The 22,036-nt window shown below is 42.4% G+C and overlaps 3 protein-coding genes across 4 annotated transcripts; 1 reads left to right on the top strand and 2 right to left on the bottom strand.

The window, feature by feature from the left end:
* The first annotated feature begins 149 nt into the window (after nucleotides 1–149).
* Nucleotides 150–9,414, top strand: LOC108145930 (myophilin). Of its 2 annotated transcripts, none has more exons than XM_017271633.2 (3): nucleotides 150–401; nucleotides 7,586–7,927; nucleotides 8,577–9,414. In XM_017271633.2, the coding sequence occupies exons 1-3, from the start codon at nucleotides 348–350 to the stop codon at nucleotides 8,745–8,747; spliced, it is 567 nt and encodes a 188-aa protein (XP_017127122.1). In that variant the 5' UTR covers nucleotides 150–347; the 3' UTR covers nucleotides 8,748–9,414. The 2 variants fall into 2 exon arrangements, with proteins under 2 accessions (XP_017127122.1, XP_041564308.1); XM_041708374.1 differs by lacking the exon at nucleotides 150–401 and adding an exon at nucleotides 7,485–7,514.
* A 562-nt stretch (nucleotides 9,415–9,976) lies between these two features.
* On the bottom strand, nucleotides 9,977–16,157 carry LOC108146265. The gene is made up of 3 exons (XM_017272204.2): nucleotides 15,726–16,157; nucleotides 12,550–13,706; nucleotides 9,977–12,485 (listed from the first exon to the last, which is right to left on the bottom strand). Exons 2-3 carry the CDS (start codon nucleotides 13,701–13,703, stop codon nucleotides 10,382–10,384), a joined length of 3,258 nt encoding a protein of 1,085 aa, XP_017127693.1. The 5' UTR covers nucleotides 13,704–13,706; nucleotides 15,726–16,157; the 3' UTR covers nucleotides 9,977–10,381.
* Nucleotides 16,158–17,676: 1,519 nt separating this feature from the next.
* LOC108146280 (unc-112-related protein) lies at nucleotides 17,677–21,248 on the bottom strand. The gene is made up of 2 exons (XM_017272220.2): nucleotides 20,747–21,248; nucleotides 17,677–20,680 (listed from the first exon to the last, which is right to left on the bottom strand). Exon 2 carries the CDS (start codon nucleotides 20,604–20,606, stop codon nucleotides 18,471–18,473), a length of 2,136 nt encoding a protein of 711 aa, XP_017127709.1. The 5' UTR covers nucleotides 20,607–20,680; nucleotides 20,747–21,248; the 3' UTR covers nucleotides 17,677–18,470.
* Between the last annotated feature and the right edge of the window lie 788 nt (nucleotides 21,249–22,036).

The raw sequence follows: 22,036 nt of genomic DNA, 5'->3' as shown, positions 1-22,036 counted from the left end.
ACATAGTATTTTAATAGATAATATATGTTTTTTTTGATATGACAGTTCGGTTCAATTTATTTTTACCTCGGCTAGGTACAATGTGCCGGTTCTCTACCCAACACTGTTTCTCGCAGAGCTGTTGCGAGGTTTCCTCGGTCTCCCCGATTTCGACGCCTTTCAAAACGCAGTAAGCTCTCGTTGCGAACGGACGTATCTCAAATAACTTGGCTTTAACCCTTGCGCTCCCTCCGTTTCATTCCGCGGCAAAACATTCCAGTGGACAGTGGTGCATTTAAGCCATTCGAGCCCAAGACCAACCTACATTTTAGCTCCCTGCAAACCCGTTTCTCCAGCAAATAACAAAAATGGCATCCAACCGAGCTGCTAAGTCTGGTTTCGCCGCCGAGGCCCAGCGCAAAGTAAGTACAACAAAAAAAAACACCCAAAAAAACAAAAAAGTAAAACCAAACAAAACAACACAATAAACAAATTGCCCCCAAAAATCCGCTTTGCATGGGGGTTCGAGTGAGTTTGGAAGCTGCATTGACTTTATTTGGCGCTACGACGCCAAGTTTTTATCTGCTCGCGCCAAATGCCAAAAAATTAGCTATAAATGGTCTTGAAATTGCCAGCGTCTAACAAGGAATGACCTCATTTCGTTGATAAGTCGAACGAACAAGTATATATGTATGTATAGTATGTAAAGATATATACACATGTGTGATGCATGCGTAATTTGAAAGCTTGAAGATGATTTAGGTGATTTTAAGGCATTGTCAGTGCAGGTGATTCAGTTCGAACTAGGGAGACACAGATGTGCCTTAATAAATCAAAACATTTGTTGTCAAAAACAAACAGCTATAGAAATTTCGAGTTCTGTATAATGTCTTGGTGAACATTAGATCTTTTAATGATGAACTCATATCCATAGTTATCATAAATAGTGGATGATCTAAAAACCTTTCATTAAACGAATAATAAGAAATACTCTATATTCGGGACAATTCCAGTAGTCTAGCTTTCCCCTTTTGTAAATTGACAACATTAGTTCCGTCCATTAGCAGCACTTTGCATTTAATGCACTCATACAAATGCATCGGTTTTTTTTTGTTTTGTGGGGGGGTACTTGTAGTACTCGTACCCTTCGACAATTTCGCCCTCGTCAAGTCGGGGTTACGCAATTCAAGTCGCCCCTGGGCAAGCCAGAGTGAAATTGTATATGTCGCCGGCAAAGGGGATTAAGTGCAGTCCAACAACATCAACAACAACTACAGTTACAACATTGCCCAAACAAAAAACGAAATAAAAATGGGTAACAAAAATGGGTTTACCATATCCGAAGTTTTATATACCCTTGATGGGTTTACCATGTTTTACTGTTTTACCATGCAAAAATATTTGGGTTTTGTTTTTCTTGTGCTTGCTTATCTGAAAGTTTGCTACCCGGATTTTATTTTCTTGAGTCAGCCATTTACTAAAAGACCTTGTTTATCGGTATTATCTACACTGGTTCATTTTTAAAGTACACTTGGGCTTAAAATAATAGTATACGGTTAAAGTTGCTTATATACAAGCTAAATTTAAATTGTAAATAAAATAATTTCATATTAAATCGCTATTGTTTCTGAATTTTTTTTTTACAAATCATACTATTTTGAAACCTACTTAAATTTTGACCTTAGCTTTACGTTTGTTGCGAATAGGGATAGGAAGAACCTTGGCATAGGGTATAGTATACAAAATAGAGAATAAGAATCGAGTGTTTTTCAGTTTCCGCGATGCCTGAAAGCGCAGCTGCTGGTGCGACTTCAAACCGCGATCAAATGGCTCCCCAGGAGCAAATGGCGATGATGTCATCCCACCAGCTGCCTTTGCTTGGTCCTCCTCGTTTCCTCCCCGATCCACCAAACTTATAGCGTCTTTAGTTTTGAGCAATTTTGAATGAGTTGCCGGTCTCTCAGGGAATCGCTCATTTTTAGTGGGGGTTCGAGTTTGGGTTTGTGTTCGGGTGCACGGGTGTACGGGTGACAGGAGGAAGAAGCGATAGCAGCACCTTTTCCAACACAAGCACTTTAAACTGAGTATGTGGCGTAAGCAAACAGCAAAACAAAAGTGAGGTAAAAACGTAAGAAAACAAAATTGTTGTTTGCCCCTTTGGGTTCTCTATATGTTAGCTTGAATGCTTGCGTGTGTGCTTTTCCCGACTTTAACGGCGGCAGTCACCGACAAATGGTCATGGATCTCAAATTTCGGCCAAGGGATCAGTTGCCCATTTAGTTTAGTTTAGCAACCCTTCCATCAGATCGCCAGACCACCTTAATTACGGACCCACTTTTCCAACTCAAACCTCCACCTGACCACCCATTGTTCTAGTTATAAAGGTTTCAAATTACTCAAAATATTTATACCATGTTGTAAACAAATATTTAAGAAGTAACTTTAAAGCTTAGAAAGATAAATTCTTTTTAGTACATGTTTGAAAACTAAAGCGGAGAATTAAAAATAAAAGATTTTAGGTATCAACTTGAATAAGCAAAGTTTGAATATTTAAAAACTTTTTAAAACTAAAAACTGGGCTCTAAAAAGTGAGATTTATTTAAAATCTTGTTATTTATCAACTTATTTTTTAAAATTATTTAAAAGTAGACTTAGTTTTAGTACCTAAAACCTGTATGTTAATAGATTTTACTTTAAAATTTTAATAAGTAAAATGTGTTCCAGTAATTACAAAAAGTTCGACTCTTAAAAGTCTGGCTGTAATTGTAATCTTGTCCGATTCCCCTCATGTTCACTGCTGTATCTCAGCCATTGGAACATTGGCCACGTACTAATCACCTGGCCGCTTTTGGAGCTAAGAATCCACACTCAATTAGCGTGAATATATAAAAGTGCCGTGTACATTTGTATATCCGCAGCACGCAACGTAGCCACCGCCACCTCTCGCTATATCTATATAGGCATAGGTATAGGTATTCTCTATCAGTGCGGGCGACACGTAAATGGAACACTTGGCCCACATGAACTCCGTACTCGTAGTTGTAGCTGAAGTCGTAGCCGAACTCGTACTCCCCTGCCAGATGGGGATCGGAAAATAACCGCCTGAAAGCCCCGTTGACGAACCCCCCTACAAAAAATAACACTTGTTGGCCGTCAGTCACCGTCATTTTTAGATAAGCCATAAAAAGTCGCGGGAGGAGGTCGACGACAACAACGGTTTTATCATAAATCAAATGTTGTTTTGGATTTCCGGTGAAACTTCCAGTACCGAAAACACCTCGACAAATAACTAGTAAATGGAATTCTCTCTCACTTTACTATATGTGTCACCCCCAAACGCCGCCAGAAAAGGCACTCGCGGATCAGGGCTTACAACTCACTCAACCTGGCCATAAACCAGACTTCAAAATCATATAATTGACCTCGTTACATTTTTGCGGATTTTGTTTATGTTTTCGCTGTGGCATTTTTGTCGTTTTTCCATTTATTTACCCACCCGAAAGATATTGGTCAGCAATTGTCATGGATCATGACACATCGCGAAAGAAAGCGAAATCGAATTCGGTTGGTAGTGAATAATCGCCAGATCTGACCATTCCAATGGATTGATTTTTAAAGCCATGCTTACGCAATTGAGTGAAGTGGAGTGGAGTGGAGTGGAGTTTGTGTTTGCGATGCGTCAACTTCTGCCAGCGCGATCCCTTTCAAAGCACACATTTAACTAATCATCACCATCTACGCTAAAATATTGCCAAAGTTCAAATCCAAGCCATAACGATGCCATGACATCATCGGCTTCAAAAAGCCATCAGCCAAGCAAAACGTGCCCCTGTCTCTTTTCTCTGGTATCCTACAATGGATTATTATGCAATGATCATCAGTCTGGGTTCCTCGCGGGTTTTAAGCTAAATTTATACAGATATACTCGTCGGATGGGCGGAAACTTCCGTCAAATTTGCGCCTGGGATTTATTTTGAAGCAAGAAACGTTTGTAGAATTTTAGAACTACTAATTTTTGCAAATTATTTCTAAAATATAAATTTATATTGATTTTTTAAAAATTTCCTTTAAAGGGATTTTTAAAATATTTTTTATATAACACTGTTGTAGATATTTATTGAAAAACGTCAAGTAAATGATGATAATTCCTACTTGACGTTTTTCAATAAATATCTATAACAGTGTTATATAAAAAATATTTTTATTTCTAGAAGGATAATTATTTTTCAAACCTCGAATTTGTAATATTCTAGACTACTTGTAGAATTGGTTATAAAGCTGTTTCAAACTATATCCATATACCCTATCATTAGTAACTATTTTCAAAGTACCGAAAAAAACTTCCATTACTCTTTGATCTTTAATTTGGCGTGAACTGAGAATCACTAATAGAATTCTTGGAACTCTCACTCAATTGTGAAGACTGAATCATGATAAATAAATAAATAGTTATGTGGTACCCAAACATTTTCACTTTTCAAGTGGCGTAGGTGTGAATTAAATTGAGTTAACGTGGGTAGGCCCTCTCCCAAGATATTTTTTATTTGAAGTTTGGGTTTGTGCTGACCCACAGTTTTTTTTTGGTCTTTTGGAAAGCGGAGAGGAGTATGCGGGAAGTTTGTTCAGCCAGTGTCTAATTTTAATTTTAATTTCTCTAAAAGCCAAACCTTGGCTTGGCTTAGCATGTCTCGGCCACTAATGCGCATTGCGTGTGGAATGCCATCCACCCAGAACGTACTTGAAAAAAAAAAAAGAAGAGACCCAACCCCATATTTCATTGTACATCATAAGCTGGGAAATTAATTAGGTTCTTTTGAGGCTACTGAGCATTTCATTGTCACGCCGTTTTGTAATCGTGGTTAATTCATCAAGTGACCCATAGACCCAAAAAAATGTACTCAGGAAAAACATAAGGAAACCGTTAAACAGACATCATTTCTAACGGCCAACGATGAGCAATTTCAAAGTTCCGCTTCTAATTATTATTTTTCATGTTTTTTGTGCGCCTATCAACCGGCGGCTTTCAACTGGAATTCCTCACTCTCGATAAGGCAGCACGTTCTAGCCAGCTGTACATATGTTTTTCAGAAAAATATATATATGAAAATATTATGTACTGCTGTACTTTTGCCCCGGCATTCGATCGTCGTTGAATTTCGAGTCGAACTTATAGCGCTAAACCAAACAAAAAACACAAATGAAGCTCGCTGACTTGCTGCTGACTCATTAAAACAGCAAATTTATTTTTAGCAAATATTTTAATAAGCGATCCATCCTTCATTGCTTCAAAGAAAAGACAATAACTTGGCTATTCTCCATCATTTTTCATTTAGTTCCGAACATTGTTTGTCTGCCGAGCAGAGACCACCAACTGTCAAATTTGTTTTGGATTTTGGTTTGGCGAGATTTTCGCTTCGAAAAACGTGTAAGAAACGATCGGAATTCATTAGGCTCTGAACGGCTTTTGGTTTACGATATTATGTATGAGAATAGTATGCATAAACTGGCCGCAGAATCCCATAAACATATTTAATTCTAATCGAAATTTATTCATCTGCCCCGAGGGTGTCAATTTATGTGCCATCGTCAGGGGCTCTAAGTTATGATCATCAACTTGTGGCTGCGGATTCCCTGATTCTCCAACGGAATGTCAATCAGAGTTGCTTTTATTAATGGTCTCACGCCTCTCGACGGTTTTCTCCCCGAATTCGATGATGAATGATGCTGTTATTTCGGTTCCATTCTTTTCTCTTTTCAAACTCTAATGAACTGACCGCTGCTGTTAAGTGGTAGACCGTTATGGCCGAAAATTCGGACAAAGCAATTTGGCCAACGGTCGATTGCAATTATTGATAATCTTTAGTTTCTGTGATAAAGCCATTTCCAACTGATTTCCATATTCTGCGCTTCTATTTCGCATATCTCGATGAGAGATCTACGGTTTTTATTGGGCTCGAACAGCGAAAAGGTCGTAAATTGTAATGTTTCGATAAGCCTCGACTACCGCTGATGAAAAGGGAGAGTTGAAATTAGATGGTGTGGGATAATAGAAGTACACATAATGTGTGCAAAGTGCATTCACCTTCATTTCAGCACACACACAATCACGGAGAAAGCTTCTGGTTGTGGTCTGTATTTCACTTTTTTACTGCATTGCTCCTCCAACTCCTCCGCCCCTTCAGTTGCCTTCAATTTACGAGTTTGCATTTCCCCACGGCCAGCGATAAGGAGTGGAATACAACTCAATTGGCGACAATCGTTCCATTTGTTTTCTCTGAGATCATTCGTTTTAATAGACCTGCCAGTCAGAACAAAAATCACACAAATACTAAAAAGTAATACAATTGTGGGTAAAATTTTAGTGCTGCTGACTGATTATTGATAGTGGAAAAACGTCAGTTGTGCTATTAATAAATATTCTATCAATAGACTAATTTAATGACTTATAAAAAAACACTCAGCAAAATAAGAGAAATATAGACACAAAATAAAAGAAAAAACAAACAAATAAAAGCTAGATAACTTTATCCTTGCTAGCTTTATAAAAACAAACATAAAATGTTTTTTTAAATGTCAAAAAAACACTTCAAGATTTTATAGAATATAGTATTAAACGTTACATACAATTTAACTTAATATCTTAGCTAAAACAAAGCATTCTTTTAATTTAATTAAATTTGGCTTAAATTATAACAAGTTTTTAAACCTCAACTCATATAATTTTAACCGCCATTGTCTATAGTACTTGAACTTTCTTCTAAAATGGCAGCTAATCTAAAATCCGTTAGCGACAGCAATTCAATTCAATCAAATAAAACTAATAAATACGTGTTAAGTGAGTCGCTGCGATATGACCCAAAGTTTGCTAAACATTTTGATTTTGATTTTGATTTTTATTGGCAAGCCGAATGGAAACCCAACACGCAACGCTTTTGCGGTTTGTTTAGGGACTCCGGCTTTTGTGGTTTTGTTGGTTTTTTTTTTGCCAATCGAGTGGAAATGGCAATAGAAGCTAGCTGCTCAACAAGTGGCTTTTGGTCTATGGCCAAAATCGGTGCGAAGGACGCCCAAGCGGCCGGCAAACTTAAGGCCAAATATGGTCAAGACGCTCAGATATAAATATATACATAGTAGAACAGCCTCCCAGTCGAAGCTATCGGCATTGGCAAATATGGTTACTTACTATGCGGCATGAGAACATTTGAACGTGACTGACTTTTATAATTCAAGCAAATCGAATAATGGGGAGTGGCTGGCTGGCTGGCTGGTGATCAGGGAGAAATTAGAAATGAGACTGAGAGCCACAATCTTATCCTTATCGGAACTTGAAATATAACCGCCCAATTGTCACGAGGGAAATGGTGGAGAGAGTTGTGTTTTTATAACCAATTAATGATAAGTCTGCTATCAGCAATATATCATGAGATAAGCGGGAGGAAATGGTCTGTACTTGATTTAACCCCCGATTGGGGCGCGCTTCAGTCTACCAAGTGCAGCAGCCAGTGCCAGATTAGCCAAAAATGTACCAGTCCAAGGTTATTTTACCCCACCATAACATATAGTAAAACTAAAACTAATCGTTAACCATTTACCCCCCTTTTTCCAGATCAACTCAAAGTACAGCGAGGAGCTGGCCCAGGAGTCCCTGGAGTGGATCAAGGCCGTCACCGAGGAGCCCATCAACACATCCGGCGACACCGACAACTTCTTCGAGGTGCTCAAGGATGGCGTCATCCTGTGCAAACTGGCCAATGCCCTCCAGCCAGGCGCCATCAAGAAGATCAACGAGAGCAAGATGGCCTTCAAGTGCATGGAGAACATCTCGGCCTTCCTCGCGTGCGCCAAGAACTTCGGAGTGCCCACCCAGGAGACCTTCCAGAGCGTCGACCTCTGGGAGCGCCAGAACCTCAACTCGGTGGTTATCTGCCTGCAGTCGCTGGGTCGCAAGGTGAGCTGATAACTCCTGTTTACATTGAAGATTGGGAAACAAATTTGCATTTTATAAGTAAAACAATGCATTTTGTTTTCTTAACAAACCGATGAAATTTACGATACTGATACTATATATTGCAAATATCCGTTAAATACGAATATATTTTTTTTGTTTGCATTTAAATAAAATATATTAAATATCCGTTTTTTATTATTATTATAAACTTGTTAAACTTATTAAACTTGCTATCTAATAACCAAATTTAAAAGATTTAAAAAAAATAATTCGATGTATTTTAAAGAATTTAATTTAAAAAAAAATGTATGCTGATATTTCTTTAAAAAGTAAGGCTAAAGACAACTAATTTAATATTCATTCCTTTGGAAATATGTTTAATGATTATGAAATGCAATGCACTACACAAATATTAACTTATCCATGACCGGTTTTGAACCCTTATCCCATGCCTAGAAAAAGTTGATAAGTAAAGCTCATAAAAACTCGTTTGGTTCTTCTCATAATCAATTCTATTTTTAATGATATAAATAACTAAGCATTACAGAAGTATTTATTTATTACTGAAAGGTTTTAACTCTTTTCTCTTGGTTAATAATTTTTAAAATACTTTTGTGAAAATATATTAATATATCGTATGTTTCTGCAGGCCTCCAACTTCAACAAGCCATCGATTGGCCCCAAGGAGGCCGACAAGAACGTGCGCAACTTCAGCGATGAGCAGCTGCGCGCCGGCGCCAATGTCATCTCCCTGCAGTACGGATCGAACAAGGGCGCCACCCAGTCCGGAATCAACTTCGGCAACACCAGGCACATGTAGATTTGCATCCTGGATCCAGGATCGTCCGCCCATCCTCCGCTCTCAGACATTCCGCAATAAAAGACCAAACCAAAACGCCAACATCTTCCGCAGCCGCTTTTGGGTTCCACACTTTTTCACGTTTTGAGCTTGATTTGGGAAAGAGACCCGAAATGATATGATACGGATATATATTTATGATACCAATTTGTATTTGTATTCCAATTGACCAGGCGTATGCTGTTATGTAATAACATAAATTACTTTAATTTAATATTATTAAGTACTCGTACATACGGATCTTAGGATGATTTATTCTATTTTCAACATTTGCATTTGTCACACAATCATTTTGAATAGTTTCGTTCTATACTATCATATAAAGAAACCGCACTCAGATTCTGTGCCATCGAAGACAGTTGAAAAATTGTCCCAATGCAAAGTGAGATAATAAGTGATCAACGGATCGAAAACGAAATTAATTGTGTTTAATGAAAGTGTCTTCTATCGCGTAGAGTAACGATTACAACGTTGTTTCGAACTAACCACCTGAATATCAATCAAAAACACCGAGCATTTAAAGCAATGTATTTACAGACAGAGAAAATATATGTATTACACACACTTTTGAATGATCTATTTTAAATAATGTCCCCTGTTGAAAATAAATAATTATTCTATTAACATATATGGTCGTTTTTATGATTTTGGTTGAGTATTCAAATGGATATCTGGGTGGTAAATTAAAAATTTTGAAAACCTTTTTAAAATAAGGGGGAATATTGACTATTACAATTTTGATTTGATAGTAAATATACCTTTAGATCAATTAAAATATGTTTGAAAAAGATTATATACTTTCATGTTTTAAATAAATGCTTATAACTTTAATAAAAAAAAAGTTCAATTCAAAAATAATTAATTATTTAAATAAAATAAGTATATCATTTTATTTTCGAAAAAGTTCGATATGGACCAACTTTTTCCCACTTTCCGACCAGTCTTTTTAATTAAATGCTTTTAAATAAAAAAAAATATTGCCAAATTTTATAAAACGCATTCAAGAAATTTCCTTTTTTTGACCATATCGGTTTTATAAACGAAGTTATGAGCTCAATGCCCCCTCGCTACACCCATGAATCAGTATTATTTCTACAGTTAATTGGTATATTTCCACATAGCACTGAAGTATGTTTTTGCAGTATATTTCTAGACCTTCCATTTGGCGGCAAATTCAAAAGGCAACTTCGTTTTTGTAACAATTACATATAATTTATTTGATTTCAAAACAAATTAATTGTTGCATGCGCTGACATTCATAACCTTTCGCGGTCATTTTTTCGAACGATTCGATTTCGCTTGTAAATAAAATTTCCCGGGGCATTTAAAAATATGCAGACATCGAATAACAATTATAAAATAATTTTATACGATTTCGCTTATATAAAATAGAACATATTGTACAGTCGTTGACAATGTGTGTGGTTTGCATGCATGCATTCACCTAGGAGTATTTTGATAAAGATTCGAGACTTTGTTGGCTAATTATAGACGAATATTCAGCAATTAAAACTAAAGCAATTATATTCGAGGCATTCTAATACATGGTTGTTGTTATGGTTGTTGTTGTTGTTGTTGCTTTCTTGTTTGTGAGTTTAGCCTGCGTTTGTGGACTGCAGCAGTAGTTCGGCGGCGACCTCCAAGCTCCAGTTGGTCTGCTGCAGGGCCTGTTCGCACTGGGGTCGCCCAGCCACGCCCAGTCGCGCCAACTGATCGATCTTGTAGTGCCTCGTGGCCAGGGCCACATCGCCGCTGGCCGCTCGCAGGGCATTGCGCACATCCTGCTCCACCGCCGAGCTGCCCAGCTCGTGCATCAGTTGCTGCAGCTTCTCCTGCTCGCGTCCGTAGTCCGAAGGCACCGGAGCGTACAGCTGATGGGCACCCTCCAGCTGCTGCTGTTGCTGCATCCGCATCTTCTCCATCCGCCGTTGGATCTGCTGGGCGGAGAGGGGCGGTGGCGCCAGTGGAGCAGGTCGCGTGGGCCGCAGGTAATCATCCTGGGTCACCTCATCGTACAGTACGGCGCCACTGCCGTTCGGCACTTGACCGTAGTAGGTGGATCCCGCTGTGCTGGCGGCCACTGCATCGTACAGAGAACCGGAGGAGGCGTATGCATTGTTCTTGGGTGCCACCACCCTATTCGATATAGCCACAAACGAATGGTTTGACTCCTGATGATGATTCTGATAGATCTGCTCTTCTGGCTGCTCCGGCGGTGGCTGCGCATAGTACTCGGAGGAGGTGGAGGCCACCTGCTCGTACCAGATGCGGTTTACGACGCTCTGAGTTGTGGCTGCCGCCGCTGCGGCTGTCGCCTCCAAATTGTTTTGCTTGGGCGAGGCCGTCGACGAGGGACTGGAATGATTCGAGTGGCCTGTGCCGCCGGCGGCCACTCCGTTCTTGAGGGGCGTGAGGTTCTGTTTGTACACCATGTCCTTGCTGGCATACATCTGCGTGGAGTTGCGTTGGTACTCCTCCTGCGCCCGGTTCTGTCCATTGCTGTACATGTCCTTCTCCAGTTCGGCAATGAAGGATTTGTCCAGCAGCTTTCCATCTGCAGGAGGAGCCGCATTCAGCTCCAAAGCTTGGCTACTCATGGTGTCATGTCGTTCCAGGGCAAGATTACTCAGATTTAGCTGCATTGCCGCTGACTCCAGGGCAGGTATGTTCTCCTTGTTCGAGTTGGAGCCACCAAAAAGGCTCTTCCTGACCGAAGGACTGTTGTAGACGGGCGCTGGTGGTGGAGGAGGAACTGCCTCGAGGGATTGATTGAAATTCGAGTAGAGTGCCACGGCAGTCTCCAGATTTGTGGTGTCGAAGGGATCCCGCTCCCTTGCAGGCGTCGCCAGCTGCTGTTGCTGAAGGTCTCGCTTCTGGACAAACTCCATGGTGTTCGAGTAAGTGGGTGGCATCTGATACGGAGGCGGTTGAAGGCGACCAGGCGATGCTTGGATGTTGGCCGGATCAAAGTCGAATTGCGGCTGCTCGTTGTAGTAAGTGGGGGACGCATTCAGTTCCCCCGATCCACTGGATTCGGCCAATGTGGGCACATCTATGGGGGCATCCAGCAGGCAAAAGGAACTGTCCGCCTGCAGAGATGAACTATCGCCTGCTCCTTCGGCTGCGCCGGGTGCTCCACCACCACCGCCCAAAGGTCGCATTTCGGGCGAAATGTCGATGAGGATGCCCTCCTGCAACTGAAACTGCGGCGGCGGAGGACGCTGTGGACCCACCACGGCTCCCTTGTGCTTCACCGCATTGCGTCGCTGGAGTCCTGCCGCCGCGGCCGCCTCGTTGACCAGTTTGTTGTAGGCGAACTGCTTGCTAGACGTCGACTTGCGCTCCTTGGCGTGCGGCTGGTTGGCCAGCGAGGCGCACTTCCGCTGCCGATCCTCACCGTTCACCATGGCAGCCGCCCCGCCCCAGCAGAAGCCAAAGGGCGAGGATGACGTGGAACCGTTGGCCATGCTGCTCCGCATCGCCACATCCCCGACAGCACCCACTTTTCGCTGCTCCAGCAGATTCCGCGGAAAGATTCCAATGTCGAAGGTGCGCTGGTTCTGGCCCTTGATCAGCTTCAGCTCGTGGCGGCCATCGATGATGGCAATGGTGTCGCCGGGCTCTATCTGGAGGCCCTTGGACTCGTGGTGGCTGCGGCAGGCTCGCATTACAGGTGGTGACATGCTGGCCAGATATTCTCTGTATAATAAGTAACAAAATTAGCATTCAACTATAACATATATCTAAAGCTTAGAAAACCTACTTGAGAGCGGCGAAAGTGGGTCGCTCTGCGGGCGTCTTGTCCCAGCACTGGAGCATCATGGCGTAGACGTCCGGTGGACAGGCGTCCGGCTGATGCAGTCGCTCTCCCTCGCGATCGATCTTGCGCAGGATCTGTGAGCCATTCAAACCCACCCAGGGATCCTCGCCGAAGCTGAACATCTCCCACAGCGTCACGCCAAACATCCAGGTGTCCGAGGCGTGCGAGAACTGCCGGAAGCGTAGCGATTCCGGAGCGCACCAGGGAAACGGCACCTTCTTGTGCTCGGACATCACATAGCAGTCGTCCTCCTGCGGCAGGGCGCGCATCAGGCCAAAGTCGCCGATCTTGATCTTGTTGCCGGCGGCGAGCAGGACATTGCGGCAGGCGAGATCGCGATGCAGGAAACGCTTCTGCTCCAGATAGGCCATGCCAGTCACAATCTGCACCGACCAGTTCCAGATGATGGTCAGCGAGGTGTGGCGGCACTGCTTGCGCAGCGTGTCCAGCAGCGATCCCCGTTCCGCCAGCTCGGTGATCATCATCATGGGCTGCGACAGCACCACGCCGTACAGCCGCACCAGATTGGCGTGATCCAGGGCGTGCATGGCCTGAACCTCGCGAAAGAAGTCGTCGATGATGCCCGGCTGGGTGAGATTGTCCGACTTGAGCACCTTGACGGCCACCGGGATGACCTTGCCCGCCGGCGAGGCACTCCACTCGCCACGTCGCACCACGCCGAAGGATCCGTCGCCCAGCTTCAGACCCATGGTGATGTCCTTTTCGTGGATGAGGCAGGTCAGCTGGGTGCCATTGCCCTGGTTGGATTCCCGGGCGGAGGAGGATTGCTTCTTGGACGAGGGCTGCTTGCCGCCACCGATCAGCTTGGACAGGATGTTCTTGCGCCACTGGTGGGCCTTCTTTTTGCGCACCGCCTCCATCAGCCGGCGAATGGCCGGTTTGCCCAGGCCACAGCGCTCCAGGTCATCGGGCAGCACGTAGTCGAAGTGCGCCAGCCGGGTCACCTGCAGATCGTCGAGAATCCTGTCCAGAAACTGCTCCAGCTGCACCTCGCGCAGCAGATCCTCCAGCCAGGCCGTCTCGCCACTGAGGCCACCGCCACCGCCACCGCCATCTGCCGCCAAAGTGGAGGTCATATCCTGGAAGAGCACACAACGAAACCCAGTCAGTTGAAGGCAATCTCGAAAACATACTGATCGGTGAATGAACTGTGGCCACGGCTACTCCTACTCGGTCAGTAGCGCGATCACGTAATCCCCGCGCTGAGCGATAAAAAATGCTAAGGGGGCAACGAAAGTGTGCAACATTTATGGGCACAAATAAGCAATTCCACATGTTGCCATTCATAACGGGTGACGCAAAGAATTCAGTGATTTATGACGACATTCAGCATTTATGGTACTAAAAGTTAAGTCTACTGGGTTATATATATTGATTAGAAATTGATAAACCAATTCCCTAATAAATTCAGTCTGATCCATATAAAAAAAAAAAAAATTTTTTTAACCTAAAAGAATTTTAATGTAAAAATGTAGACCTCGGATTTTTAATCTTTTTATGGTTTCGTTATCAATAAATTTATATTTTTATAGTCCATGCTTCTCAGAAAAAATCGAACATAGATAAGAAATCCCAGAGTAAACCAAAGTTTTTAGAACCAAATGATTATCAAGCGAATAGCAATAACTTTAACATTCCTAGAACTTTATCATGACCGTTTTTCCGCTTATTTGGCCAGCGGATGTGAGCGGATTAAAGGCTAAACTATTTACTTAATTTTATGAACTTCGACAAAGCAGTAGGCTATTTTGAGCAATACTTGTTGAACATCTGGCTGTTTCCAAGAGGGGCCAATGCACACAAATGTGGATTTGTGTAAATATGTCCCCACATGACGTCACGTTTTCTTGGCAATCCACGTAAACGCGTTGCGTCACCTTGTAAACCCCCAAACGAGATGAAATGGTTGTTAAAATATGATGGGGGGAAATTGAGGGGATCTCAGAAGGCGGCTTGAACTCTGGCGCGTGCTAAAGTGGAGTTTATTTATAGAGCGCAATAGAAGGTGAGCCGATGGGAGACTTAAAATGAAACCGATATGCATGCCCCTAGGAGTCCTGCATGATAATGTCTATTGTTAACAAGCGAATAATAGAAATTACACTTTGCGGCGACAGTTTGACTAATTATTGGGGCGGAAACGGATGCGAGAGGCAGACAGTGATGGCGAAAAGAGACAAAGCAACGCCCAGTTGAGAGCAGGTTATCAGCTGTGTAATTAGATACAGTCAAACGTCCATAACTAACCATCTGTCGTTAAAAAGATATTTCAAAAATGGTGACTCCGAGGTACACAAATAACCCAGGTACAAACACTTTCCTGTTGCATTGTATATGGCGATTTGAATACAGTCGAACTTCCTCAACTCAAACAAAACAGAATTGCTATGGCGTTTAAGGATTTTAATTTGTTCCCCCTTTTCCCCGTTATTGAACTTATCTTCAAATATTCCACTGTCTATAATCAAATTATGAGAAAAAAGAATTGGTGCCATTAAATATTTACACAAATAACGAGAAAGGGTTTGAGTTTTCAAGGATCTAGTTTTAATTATGCCATGTATGGATCAAATATTTAAATTACAATTCCTCAAAAAAATTTTTTTTTAATTATGAACAGATACATTTTAAACCTTTGTTTTGTATCCAAAGATAGTTTTGTAAGAAAACAAGATTTGTATCTAGAAGATATTTTAAAATATGAATGAATATATTTTAGTGAAGCTACAATACAATTAAATGTATGATATAAGATATTTTATTTATCATCTTGCAGTTACATTTAAATATGATCAGATCAATAAGTTCACTGAAAACTCATACCTTTAATATATTTAAAATTTTATTTATGCCATTATAATTTTATTTATGCCAGATTTTGTCCCGCAACTTAAGTTGTAAATATTAAAATTATTATCTTTTCAATATGTACAACTATGAATGCCAATAGTTTAGGGCGATTTAATCAGGTGGGGGGTTCCACTGTATGACAACTATCCCACCCTGAAATCAGTGAAGGGGCTAGTCCGTTTGATGTGTTTTTTCAACATTTGTTTAATTTTCCCGGGGTATTCAAAAGGGCTTTACTTTATACTCACCAAATTTTAAGAGGTTATTGTTCCGTTTACAACTTTACAGCTGCTGCTGCTGCGATGCTGGCAGCGCTGCTTCTGCTACTGCTTCCGTCGACGTCGCTGCACTTGGATGAACTTGCCAAGTTGGAAGATACTTCCTGTCTGGATGCGAACAGGTTGGTCAGACAAAAGATGATGCGACGGTGGCAAAATGGAAGTGGATATGGAGATTTCGTGGCTTAAAGATGCGAAATTCGATATGCGAGGGCCAGCCGTAGTCGTTTGCACGTGTATGTGTGTGTGTGAGCGCTTTGTTTACACTCGCCAAATGAGCAGCTGTCTGCTGGGTTTTTGGATTCGCTGGCGAGAGGTAAGCGGTCCCCTCATGACGCCGCCACTTTAATATTAATTTATAGTGCACACACAAAAACAATGAATATATTTGCTTTCAACAACGCCAGCAAACCCCCCTCCGCCCCCGCCCCCTCTGTCGTCACAGGTTTTTGCACAATTTCACACAGACACGCGTTCGCTGCGAATGTATTTGTGAAATGCACGCAGAAACAGCGACGCAAATCGCAGGTGCCACGAAAACAGGTAAAAACGTAATTCTTTTTGCTTAAATTCACTTGATTCGTTAATTTGTCTACGTTTACTTTGTTGTTCGCGGAAAGCGGGGCTTAAACAATAAAGAGCGTTTAATTTGCGATTGAATTTGAAAACAGAGGTGGGGAAACAACGATGTTTTTAAAATATTGATAATCGATATCGTGGTGTAATCGATGATTTTCCATCTTTAGCGGGTCATTGCTAGTCTTGGATCAAGTCTTCGCTAACTGCGGAGTGAGTCCCCGCTACATTATGTTACGAACGCTTCTAACGGACTTTTTCTTCCGTTTCGTTTTAAATTCGATTTAAAAATTGTGTTCTGTTATCAAAATTTAAGTATAATTTATAATTGTAATTTTATTTGGTGGTTGAAAAAAAAAAAAACAATAATGAATTTAATATTTCTAATAGTACTTAAATAACAATACCTATTTGTAAGTCAAAAGAAGACCTTTTTCTTAATTCAAAGGCGATCATTTTAAAATATAAATAAATATTAATCATCCTAATTTCTGTTTTGAACTTAATTTAAAAATAACTTTTATTCTATCGGAGGAATGATTCAAATTAAAGAATTTTTGAATTTTGTTTCCATTTTTAAAGCAAGCCCTTTAAGAACAAAGCTTATTTTGCATTAGTCACAATTTATTTACACCCGCATTTTTCTTCCATAAGAGTCACCAAAGTGGTTTCTTAAGCAACTATTTACATTTGTTACAAATAAGCAACATTCCTTCTGTGTTACCCCTCCCTTTTAAGACTCTTTTTATGAAACTAACAAATAAAGAGTTAAGACATTTCTTATGTAGAAAATAAAATATAAATAAAAATATGCAGTTGTTTGTTACACAAAAAATATTTTTTTTAAATGTTTGTTATCATACATTTTTAAAAAATATTTTTTGTATAACAAGTCCTCTAAAAACAAACATTTGACTGATTATTTGTTTGTCATTCCTTTTTCAGCCACATCCGGAATGTTTCACTTCTTAGGAGACAGTGTCACCGTGCTTAAATTAAATTAAATTGAAGATTTCGCAAGGCATTGCGTGAGAAGTTGCCCCATTCAGAGGCACATAACTCTACGATCCGATGTGGCCATCAATCAACGGTATGGAACGCGGAGCTTCCTATAATCTCGAATCCCCATATAGCGACGAATGAGTCGTGCTCGGGTGCTTATCAATTCAATTGAGTGCGCTGTTATTAATAACAATACCCGTGCTTTATATTAAACGCCCGAGAATATTGCAGCAACGCCCCTCTGGAGGCTTATAACCCTTTTAAAAATTGGATGAGTAATCCCCTAGGGCGCGCGAGATCGGGTTACCAGCTGCCAATTGGAATGCAAAGAAACGCACCATCGTTTACGATCATTAAAAACATATAAAATAATTTATTCTGCTTATTAATTTGTTTAATAAATATACAATATGTAAAACTGCGGGTTAGTCGCGCCCAAGTCCGCACAAGTGTGGTACAAAAAGGACTTAAGTAGTGTAAACTTTAACGCTGTGTTAGAAAAACAGACAACACAGAGAACACAGGACATTGACTTGGACTTGTTTTGGGTTAAGATTGCTCTGGCGAAGGCACAACATCGTTATCATAATCGTTATCAGCGTGCTGATTGCTATTAGTCTAGAATTCCACTTATACACACAACGCTTACGCTTTCGATTAGGGTGCTTCGACTGACTGGGTTGATACAAATTGGAGGTAATCGTTGGACAATTTCAAGCAACTTTCGTTTTAAAATCAAGTTAATTATTGGCCTAGATTTTTACAGCACAAATACCAATACTTGGATGTATTCCAAGTTTACCTAATACTTTTAATAGCTGTTCTGGCTGCCATAAAGTAAATTATTCTTTAACGTAAATGCCGGCAATGAGAACACAAAAATAATTTTCAAAGTAGATACAAATTTAAGCTACAATATAAACCAGAACAGAAAGAAGACCTTGTTAAGTTTTTAGTATTGAGGAAGCTTCAACTGGTGTTGCTTAGCATAGTCCGCTGATTACTTTTCAACCCATAAATCAACGCACCCTACTTTAGGTAAATATAGATAAAAGTGCAGAGCATGCGACGAGGTTTGTGCTTGGCACTCGTAAGACTCCACTCCACTCCTCCAGATTCCGGTATTCGGTAATCCGTTTACGACCAGCCGCCCGTCAGCTTGTGGAACATCTCCTCGTTCAACGTCTGGTTGTTCTCCTTGGAGCGCATGGACATGAATATGTAGCCGCCGATGAACTCGTGCACCACCTTGCAGTCCGCCGACTGGACGGAGAAGATGATGTTCTCGTCCTGCAGCTGGATCATCATGCACTTGATGCCCCAGTTGACGTTCCAGGCCTTCATGGTGTTGTAGCGCCAGGTCTTGATGTGATCGCCGGTGGCGAGGTCCATGCGCATGATCCGGTTGTTGGCCACGCCCAACAGCTCCTCCTTCTTGTGGCCGTCGAACTTGATGACGAACAGGGTGACGCCGAAGTCGGGCAGTGATTGCCAGGCCTGGATGTACTTCATCTTGGCCTCCATCAGTGGCAGCTGACGCACATTGGCGTGCGCCTCCAAAATCCTCTGCACTGCCTTGCTCGAAAGTTTGCGCATCATCTTGGGCGATAGGTAGTCCATGGGCTCCACACTCCGGGGATTGACGGTGAGCGGAGCTCCCTGGGCGGGTTTCTGCATCTGGAGCAGCGAGCGAATGCTGCTCACCTCGCTGTCGTAGGAGCTGTCGGCCAGGGAGCGACCCTTGGCGGCCAGGCGACAGGCGGCCATCCACTTGGCGTACTGCTCCTCGTTCTCGCATCTCACCCAGACCTCGCTGTTCGGCCCATTGCGGCCCTCTGGCGGCACCTCCAGTCGGATGGCAAACTTTCCCTGGGCCAGATTCACGTCGGGCGTCACCTCGCAGCCCCGCAAATTGATGCTGATGCTGGGTGCTCCTCGTCGCGACTCCTCCTGCGATTTGTACAGGTGCAGATGCAGATCCCTGTAGGTGAAGAAGTAGCGCTTGTATCCCTTGAGGGTGAACCGCTGCGGCTTCAGGAATTTCAGATAATCCGACAGCTCTGGTATCCTGGTAATGTTGCCCTGATCCTTGCCACCGCCCGGACCTTCGAGCGTGATCTGCAGCTCGTTGAGAGCCGAGTCGATGTCGTCCTCGCCGCCAGTCTCCTGACTGGAGGTGTCGATGCCAGAATCGATGCCTGGCGGATGCAGATCCGTCTGGTGGTTAACCTGGAACTGCAGGGCGGCGAACATGAGGGTCTCCTCCTCGGTGGCATCCAGTTCCTCGTTGAGAATGCTCCATTTGGCCTGCTCGTACAGCTGATTGATCCTCACCTGGTCGTACTTGGGGTTCAGATCGAAGAAGGTGTAGTATTTGAAGCGCAGACAGAGGGTGTCGTACTCCCTAACTCCCTGCTCCATGATGGAAAGCGACGAGTCCAACCAGCCCACATTGAGGCGCGCCTTCTCCACTCGAGACTTGGGTCGCACCAGGCGAGCTCTCACATCCGGACTGGGTGACCTGGGCGACATGGCCAGGTTCTCCTGGAGGTCACCGAAACTGGAGTTGGAATCGTAGCTGGCATAGCCCGTGGAGTTGTGCTTCCAGGTGCCCGTCGGCGAGCTAATGGGCGTGCCCGGCGCAGTGGCTGCCCGCCGGGGAGTGGTGGCATACGGTGAGGCCGGAGCGCACAGCAGATTGCCATTGTGCGAGCGATCCAGACTGCCGTTGCTGCCGTTGTAGGCGCCTGTGATCGGGACAAATGAGTTGGTGTCCGCCGCTGGCTGCAAATAGGACACGCCATTCGCCTCCGCCACTGGAATCTTGCGTTGCGGCAACTTGGAGAAGTTCTTCTTGAGATGCTCCGGTTCCAGGGGTTTGCACAGCGACAATTCCTCGGGATAGCGTATGTCCAGATCCTTGCACAGACTGACAACGGCTCCAAAAGTTTTGGCCGAGAAGTTGACACGGTAGTCGAGATAGCGAAGATCGGGCATCTGGACCCTCAGTGTTTTGTGCATGGGTGTGAAGTGCAGAAAGGAGTCTGACTGGACTCCGGCCTGGTCCAGAGTGGATCGTGTCCTGGTCAGCCAGACATTCTTGGCGGGCCACCATAAGGCGTGATCGGACCAATCCTTGGGCATCTCCGGATCCACCAGTTGCAGCATTACGCCGCCAATATGCTGATCGCCCTTCACCCTGAGCGTCTTCTCCACCTGCAGGTCCGTGATTAGGATCCGCAGGTTCCACGTATTCTCGCCCACATGAATCATCTCGCCAATAAAAACTGTTCGGATGCGCGGGCGTCTGTTGTGTCCAAAGGCGAAACTATAACTGCGAGTTATATCTGTGTGTATATATGGCACAATCAGAGTCTAAAATTGCCCTCAAACGATGACGTAATCCAACTTACGTTCAGCGCGCCGCCGTTTTTGCAACCAAGTTTTTTTTTTTCGTATTCGAGGGGGCTTCCGGAGTGGGGGGGGAATGAGGAGGTGGCTGTCTTATATAGGCCCTTATCTCGCCAGATGTTTGCACGGAAACAGAAACGCCAGCGGAACCAGAAAACAACAGTTCCAACAGCAAGCCAAGTAATCCAGATCAAATCGGATGGGGGCGGGGGGTGTGGAGGGATCACTCGATTAATACACGCCCAAGGTTATGATTTTAATGGGTTGCTGTTGCTGCTGCTGTCGCTGCTTGGGATATGACGAGATGTTTTGTTTTCTCCGATCTCGCGCAATTCGCAGCGTCGCTTTTCCTCGCACGTCAACACACCGACCAACACTAATGCACGCGCTATAAAATGCGATGCAAATTTTCACAAAACAACACGTCGCGGGCGACGAAACAAAGCGAGAAACGATAGAGAGAAAATAATTTATAAATAAATCAGCACGATTTAGAGGTGGAAGCATTGAGGCCAATCGATGTCATCGATACTACTGAAATCTATCGATCTTAATCCATCTCTAACGAGTTTAGATCACGTAAATTATACTAAAATATTGGTATATACCAAAACCAAAAGTTTACGTATTGGTGGTTTCGGCACTAAAAATATGAATTAATTTGAAAATTCAAAATTTAAATTGAAGATTTCTTATGTAAATAATTAAATGAAAGTTAATTTACTAGCGCTTCCTACTAACGTGACTTTTTTATATTCTGTTATTATGTAAGTTTGATTATTTATAAAAATAATTTAAAGTTTACTATATTATTTTACGCTTAAGTTGTATTGGTTTTGTAACGTATCCCTTCAGTTGTTTATTTCAAAATTAGTTGTATATACTTATATAATAGTAAAGGTAAGCTTCTGTAATGTTCCTACTTGAATTATTTTTGTAGTCAGAAAACTTAATCAATGTTATAAGTTTATTTTACTGCATTATAACTTACATTTATTTTTATTTTATGCGCCAGATTTTCTTTATTTTTATCAGTTTATTTTTAAAACAGCCACTAGTTGAATAATTTCAAATATGTTTACCAAATAGTAACAGTGGTAAATACCAAAACTGCTTCGATGGTGCTTTCCTTTTCGCCTGCAAGGTCACACTGGTGGCAAATCTGTGAAACCGAAAAATATTACTATTCTGCTTTTTTATAATTCTGCTTCTTTTAACTAGTTAATCTTAAAGATTATCAATTAAAAGTAATATATAATACAAATAATAACTATGTAATGACATACACACAC

The sequence above is a fragment of the Drosophila elegans genome, unplaced genomic scaffold (genome assembly GCF_018152505.1).
Source record: "Drosophila elegans isolate 14027-0461.03 unplaced genomic scaffold, ASM1815250v1 contig_208, whole genome shotgun sequence".
NCBI lineage: Eukaryota > Metazoa > Arthropoda > Insecta > Diptera > Drosophilidae > Drosophila > Drosophila elegans.
This window is presented reverse-complemented; position numbering and strand designations above follow the sequence as displayed.